The sequence below is a fragment of the Gadus morhua genome, chromosome 4 (genome assembly GCF_902167405.1).
Source record: "Gadus morhua chromosome 4, gadMor3.0, whole genome shotgun sequence".
NCBI classification, from domain to species: Eukaryota; Metazoa; Chordata; class Actinopteri; order Gadiformes; family Gadidae; genus Gadus; species Gadus morhua.
The window spans coordinates 7,604,274-7,612,217 of NC_044051.1; the positions used below are offsets into that span (position 1 = coordinate 7,604,274).

Below are 7,944 nucleotides of genomic sequence, written 5' to 3' on the forward strand. Positions count from 1 at the left end.
GTGCCTCCGTGCGTCTGTGTGTCCGTGCGTCTGTGTGTCCCTGTGTGTGTGTCCTTTGCGTCTGTGTGTCTTGGCTCTGCTCGCTACACCATCGTGACTCTGGTCGTGTTTGTCGTTCAGATACGAGGCCAATAAAGCTTTGATCAGTCAGCCTCAGAGCCGCGACAGCAGTTATGGAGAAATAAACGCATTTCAGCGCCGCCGATCCCTGTTGTGTAATCCTCTCTGTCCACGTGTAGCAGTGTGTCAGTGCGTGTGTGTATCACTGCGTGAGTTTGTGAGTATGTGTGTATCACTGCTTGAGTGTGTGTGAGTGTGTGTGAGTGCCCGTGTATCGCTGACTGTCACCGGGCCCTGTGATGGTGATTTGTCCTTAAAGTTCTCCGTTACTGCGGCGATGCCTCTTGCTGTTACGTAAGGAGATTTATTACAGCCGCTCTGATGTAACACTGCGTCAGCACATTGTTGTGTGCGTGTGGCGCGTGCTCTGCTGTTTACTTAAGGAGATTTATTACAGCCGCTCTGATTTACACTGTCAGCACATTGTTGTGTGCGTGTGGCGCGTGCGTGCGTGCGTGTCTATTTACTAAAATCATATTGATGTATTTGGGAGCATTTTCCATTATTTTTCTCCACGCTCCACAGAAGCAGAACATATTTAACCGTCCCCAAGGTCTCTCTGGCCCCACTAAGAGATCCCCACGACACTGGTTTCACCATGACACTGATTCATGACCTGGCTGAGGAACAGCATGGTGCCATTTCACTCTAGAACCGCCTCAACTCCTAGAATAAATAAGAATGTTGACCAAAACAGATGAACGATCCTCCTCATGTTGACCTGCTAAGAGTGGTACACAGTGGACTCCCGTCTGCCTGTTGTCACGACTGGCTGCCATCTTTTAAATCTCCACAAAACAAATGGCCTTCTGGAAGACAAACTGTCTCCCTTAATTCATTGATTCATCCAATACAAAAAGGGGTGTGTCGAGGGTGAGGCCTGCCATAACGCACACGCACACACACACACACACACACACACACACACACACACACACACACACACACGCCTCCCCTGCCTCCCCTCCATCCCTTCTCGCACCATCCCAGGCTCCCCAGAAAACCAGCGAGGACCGGGTGTCGCCCGCGGTGACGACCGATGGAGGATATGTGTTCAGCGGACCGCCCAAACGGTCCAGTGGGCAAGAGAGAGAGAGAGAGAGAAGGGATGCTGGTCCGCATCTCCGGGGCCCGGGTTCCCACAAAAACTTCTCTCGCATCCTGGAGCTCCTGCCTTGAAAGCCGCAGACACCGAGAGGGAGCCGCGTGGAATATCGTCCGGCGGCTCCAGACGAAGCTGGCTGTCGCCTCGCGTCGGCTGACGCCGCTGTCGGTATGGTGAATGTGGTGCGTGCAATGGGTGAAATGTGAGGCAGCAAATAATTGGTAAAAGCACTTTGAGTGGCCACTGGTTAGCAAAGCGCTGTGCAAGTCCATTTACGGACACGACAGTGGGTGGGCGTATTTCCTACACCACCGTATGAGGCGGTGAGGCTGATGAAGGCCAGAGCAGACCTGATAAGCTTCCCGTCTCACTCGGCAAACGTCGTCCCGGTGGAACCGCCTGCAGCGACGGACGGCCGGAGGAAGCAGAACACTCTGCTCCACATCTCCAGGGCCCCAGAAGATGGATCGTGACATTTAGAGAACGGCCCCCAGCCGGGAATCCTCCCCCCCCCCCCCCCAACAACAGCCCACCAGACCCCTCCTCTCCGACCTTCTGGAGCCCCTCAGAAGGTCGGAGATGTTTACACAATAGCTTTGATTCAATTACTAGTACATAGGGTGGCATCTGGGTCGAGCTGGGCTCTAGAGTGTGGACTGATTGTTTTGGAGCCTTTGTCATGTGATCCAACCTGAGAATCCATCCACAAGCTGATTGGTTCACCCTCCTCCCCCTGTGAGACGCTATTGGTGGAGAGCAGAAGCTGTTGTGTTCCCTGTTCTGTCCCCCTCTTCACGGTCACCCACCCAGCGGCTCAATAACTAGCCCCGCCTCCTTTTACCACTAATTACAGAAGTCATTAAGAGGAACTTGGTTTCACACTCTGGTGGCACAAAGAGAACAGAATGCACGATGGGTAACGGCTCGCGGGCCAATTCCAGCGTCTCCTGACACCACCAGGCAGTGCCGCCACCCCCAGGCTTTTGTCCTGCCCCCCCCCCCCCCCCCCCACAGAGACGGCATATGGGCTGGGGGTCGGAGGTCAGACAGATAGGCAGGGTGGGGTAAGGGCTCAGGGCCACGCCCCCTGGGAGCAACTGCTCACTTTACTCAGCGAGGGGGAGACGAGAGGGGGGGGGGGAGGGAGAGCAGTGGTCTCAGTGGGAACCCACCAGTTGGACTAACTGGCTGGTCTTCCGACAGCCAGGTTCGGATGACAGATCATCAGCGGCGCCCGTAACACTTACGGGCTGTCCCCCCCGACCCTTGACCTCTGTGTGGGCGCTGGGAGGCAGACTGCAGCAGGCTCTGATCACCAGTGCTTCCCAGTGGGAGGACTGGGCGGATCGCCCAGTACAGAACAGCTGCAGAGCTCAGGGCTTGCTCAAACACAGTGATGGCGCCACGCTACAATATGTAGATGTATAGGTGTAGTTTATTTTTATAGATCTATGTATAGATCTATAAATATAGCCCCGGTGTTTTGTGGACTACTCCTTTGCAGGGAAGCCAGACATGTACGGTGATGTACTGGGGACGTGTGAAGGCTGACCGGGTCTACAGAGTACCGGTACCCAGCTCCCACCACAGGGGGGCACCCTGATGCAGACCCCCCCTGTTGGGTCCCATACCCGACCGCGTGGGTTTTGGATTGTGATGCGGAAGCCACATACTCCGGCCCCGAGCTCTAAACCCCCAGGGCTCTGAGGAGCAGAACCTGCAGCGCTAGAGGAACATCATTAGATGGAAAGAGGAACAGAAAGTGGTGACTTGTTTTTGTCAAAGCCTTTTTATTCTGAACCTCTCGCCTCACAGGAACACAAACCCTAACCCATCTCTGCTCTGCTGATTCAGAGCTTTCGGTCTTCTGCACTGCCAGCTGGAAACATCTCGCAGACGGGCAATCGTTCTCCTGAGTAACTGTTTACCAACGTCTGACTTACAGGCCTTTATGTGATCCACACAGCAGGCATAGAGGAACGCAGAGGACATAAGAGGAACCCACGGGCGAGATGGAGACATGTTTGTGTTGCTCTCCGTGTTCAGGCCTGTGCTCTGCGAGCCGCCTTACATGACCTGCCTAGAGCCAGGATTACCTAACCAGTTCTGTCTTTGTGTGTTTGTGTGTAGGAGTTTGAGTGTGAATGTGTGTGTGTGAGACTGAACGAGTGAGTGAGTGAGTGAATAGCTTTTTGTGTCTTTTTTGTACATAATATTCCAGCATTTTAAAAAAGGGAGTAAGAGGATGTAGCCAGCAGCAGCACTAGATAATATAAACTGATTTGATGAAGCAGAGAGAGCAAGAGAGAGTGAGCGAGAGAGAGAGAGAGGGACAGAGAGAAACCTAGTGAGCGAGCAAAGTGAGAGGGCGGGAGTGAGAGGGCAAGAGAGAGTGAGAGAGAGAAAGAGAGGCTAAACTGCAAGCCAGAGCCAAAACACAAAACAGATCATCAAATTCATTACACAACATACATAACAACTGGACAGGAGACAGCTGGGGCGACACAGAAACAAACCATAATTGAATTAATTTTCCTTTCTCCGCGATGATAAAAACGCAGGATCGTTAAGTGGTTCCAACATTACCATAACCCTGATACATGTCACGTTTAATGAGCAGACAAGAGCTCTGAAATGGGTCTTAACGAGGCATTAGGAAAACCCACATTAGCATCGTAGCGTAACGCTCATTTGCATAAAGCAGGTCAGCAGGGGTGGGCTTCGTCCTCATTAGCATACCGCCCTGCCACCCCTGCCATCAGCCCCTCCCCCCCGCCACAACCAGACCGGTCCAAGTGGGTCGTCTGTGGTCTGGTCCTGGTAAATAGTTTGAGCTTTCTTGAGCTTCTTTCTTAGCGTCCTACTTTTACCGTGTACTTTTATAGAACACAGTATCCGGTTGTTATTGTTTCTTCGTTTACATTTCAAACCACTCTGTCAATCAAATACCAGCTTTCCATACCAATAAAGCTCTGAGTTTAACCGAGCAGAAGGGCGTGGTCGGAGATAGGGGGGCCGGGGGGGCCGTCACACAGGTGTGAGGAGACAGAAAGGTGTGAGGGGAGGAGACGCAGAGATCAAAGAAGAGGGGATTCCAGAAAGAGGAAGTCTGGAACCACAAAGAACTCCAGGCTTTCATCCCAGAAGAACCACACCACCTCTACGCCGGCAGAGAGAAGGAGTGCTTGAGGGTGTGTGTGTGTGTGTGTGTTTGTGTGTGTGTGCATGCGTGTGTGCGTGGTCTGGCCCCCCCCCCCCCCCCCCCCCCATTATATAGCCCCCCTGGTAAGCTCCTGTGATTCCACGACCCACAATGCATCAGGCTTGTGCTGGAATGTGGATGAGAAGCTCGCTGTACACACCAGTCGTATTTATACACCACACATGCTGGGTGACGTAGTAGTGGCTGCCCCACTATTTTAGGACGTAGGCGATGGGGGGGGGGGGGGGGGGGGGGGGAGGGGGGGGTGGGGGGGGGGGGGGGGGGGGGGGAGGGGGGGAATCCTGGAATGGTTTGGAATCATGGAATAGTTTCCCATCAGCGTGCCCCTTCACCGATAATAAATCAATAAGGCAACTGTTACACTCTCCTGCTTCTTGGTACTTCTAGATCCGCACAGAGAGCGGGAGAGACAGAGACAGAGAGAGACAGAGACAGAGAGAGACAGAGACAGAGAGAGACAGAGACAGAGACAGAGACAGAGACAGAGAGAGACAGAGACAGAGACAGAGAGAGAGAGAGACAGAGACAGAGACAGAGACAGAGACAGAGAGAGCCTGAGAGACAGAGAGAGAAACAAAGAGACAGACGTAGAAACAGGCAGAGAGAGAGGGTGAGATTCCCGGCCGAACAGGAAGTCAGGTCCTCGTGTGGGACAATGGGGCGAGGGAACTCGGGCTGCTGCAACACAAAAGGCCGGAGCAGCAAGAACACACGGCGGAGTCTAAAATAAGCACCGCCATGAACACACACACACACACACACACACACACACACACACACACACACACACACACACACACACACACACACACACACACACACACACACACACACACACACACACACACACACAGCAGGGGAAGGCTACACGGAGACGGAGGTTGACTGGCATCACATCAACTTGGATTTCAAATCTCAGCGTGACACACTTTTTGGGTCAGAATTACTCAATTGTATAGACACAATTTATAAACAATTGTGACATGAATGAGAACAGAGAAAATAATAAAGATGTCTCCTGTGTGCTTCAGGGAGTCACTATATTGTTATTACGGTCGCCTAAGGACTACAAAACGGTACAGAACTACACAACAAACAACTACACAACGACCACCCGCTAGGTTACATCGTAGACATACGTCAAAAAATGTTGTGTTTTTTTTGTAAATGTGCATGTGTGTATGTGTGTGTTCGTGCCTGTGTGCGTGTGTGCATACATGTGTGTGCATGAGGCAGAGACCCTTGACTGGTGTTGAACCAGTAAGGTGGTTTATGGTGGGTGGTAACAATACCCTGGCATGCATCACCCTGCGTTAGAGTCAACCTGAGAAAGGGGGGGGGGGGGGGATGCTAATGACCCCCTGCTGAAAGGAGGACCTCAGTGGGGCCGGGCTGGGGGGGGGGGGGGGGGGGGGGGGGGGGCGAGGGGCAGGTCCAATGGAGGCCTCTTAAAGCCGTGTTGCAGAACTTACGAGAAATCTCTGCAACCGTTACAGAAGCTATGATGTCGATCAATCAATCCTGTGTCCCATGATTGATTGACAGCTGACAGCGATAGAAAAACAGCAACAAGCAGAACAGACCAACGATATGAAACCTCGGGACCATCGCAGCATACGGACCAGGACTCCTCTTGTAACATCACCCACAGGGTCAATAGTGGGATTGGTTGATCTCAGCTCTAACACAACAGGCTGACAGATGCCCCCCCCCCCCCCCCCCTCTCCTGGGACCGTCCATCTCAACGCCAGATGACCTCATCACAGCCTCGCCATGACATCATCAGCGCTCCACATGATGGACGCACCAAGACAGTCTTAAGTTGTCCACCAACCAGGGTTGGTCACAACAGTCAGACACACACACACACAAAAGCACACACAAGCAGACACACACACACGCAGGCAGACACGTACACACGCAAGCAGACACACACACACACACACACACACACACACTAACACGCAGACAGACAGACAGACAGACAGACAGACAGACAGACAGACAGACAGACAGACAGACAGACAGACAGACAGACACACACACACACACACACGCAGGGAGACACGTACACACGAAAGCAGACACACACTCATGTATGCAGAAACACACACCTACAAAACCACACACATATGCCGAAACCCACACCCCACACACACACACACACACACACACACACACACACACACACACAGCAGGTGACCAAAAGACCAAAACATTTCCCTAGTAACTCAAACCTCCTCTCTCTACTCAGGATTTCCATATTCTCCTCTACCGTCCCGGCCGGGGGGAGACGAGCCTTTATGACCGCGAACATGAACGCAGCACAAAGAGCTGCTGAACTTTAGCCCAGAGTCTGCCACACACACATGTGTTCACATGAGAACTAGAGGGGCAATAAAAGTCGACATTACTGCTTTTTGGTGGAACACAAATTCTAAAAGACTCGTATAACGGACATTTGGTCTTCATCAATAGAGAGGGTGAAAGAATCACTCCAGATTTACTACATCTCTCTCTCTCCCCCCCAACACACGCAAACACACCTCCTCTCTACTCCTGCTCCAATCGTGGTACAAACAAAACAATACAACGTGTCCGTCTGAAAGAGCCGCAGTGGTCGTTGTGATTCACGGTGTGTTTGAGGACCTTAAGGTCCACTATTAGGTTCTAGATGCTGTTCTGATACAGTGATGGGACCAGGGGGGACCAGTCCGACCAGGAGCGATCGTCTCCACCACGTCGTGTTGTTCTCCAACCCAAATGTCCAGAGTTCAAACTCACAACAACACAATAAAACAAACCCAAAACGCAGATCTATATAAATGATCATCCTACCGGCTAACTCATCCGCCTCCAGCCCGGTCTCGGTGTCCAGTCCGCAGATGGCGAAGTAGTGTGCGAAGCGGCAGGGCGCCGCTCCGGTGCCCGCGGTGGAGACGCTCATCCCGGCGTCGGAACGCCGAGCGGTCCGCTTGGAGCTTCAACACCACGGAGCAAAATACCACATCCCGTCCGACAGCGGACTGCTTCAGGAGCGGCTCTCTGTGATCGATACCGTTAATTAATCCAAAGAGACACGAACACACTCCGTAGCGGACGGTGTGTGTGTTTGTTTTGGTCCACAGCTCGACGCGTTGTGAGGAGGGACGAAGATCCGGACCCTGGAGGCTCAGCGGGGGGCGGGACTTTCAAATCCCGCTCTCCCGTCAGCATTGGCTATTCCCAACCCCCCGGTCTCTGGACGGGAGCAGGTCCGTGGACCCGTTTGAACCGGGCCTTGGAATATTTCCAGAAAACGCTAAAATATAATAAAAAGTAAATATTAATAGGAAAATAAAATATATGTTTTTACAACTTAGGCTATACGAGTCATTTTATTTCCTCCAACAGATAGACTCATTTGTAGATTTTTTTTTGTAAATTTTTTTTAGTTCATAATATGCAACTAATCCACTGTAAATTAAGTAACTGTAAAAGCAAGCAACTTCTTTGC

General features: G+C 52.1%; 1 protein-coding gene across 4 annotated transcripts in view; it reads right to left on the reverse strand.

The window, feature by feature from the left end:
- Positions 1–7,698, reverse strand: part of dennd5b (DENN/MADD domain containing 5B) — a 38,561-nt gene extending 30,863 nt beyond the window's left edge. For all 4 annotated transcript variants that reach the window (XM_030354684.1, XM_030354683.1, XM_030354686.1 and 1 more), the window contains exon 1: positions 7,287–7,698. In XM_030354684.1, coding sequence (XP_030210544.1) covers positions 7,287–7,395 — 109 coding nt within the window. In that variant the 5' untranslated portion in view covers positions 7,396–7,698. The remainder of the gene's footprint in view (positions 1–7,286) is intronic.
- Between the last annotated feature and the right edge of the window lie 246 nt (positions 7,699–7,944).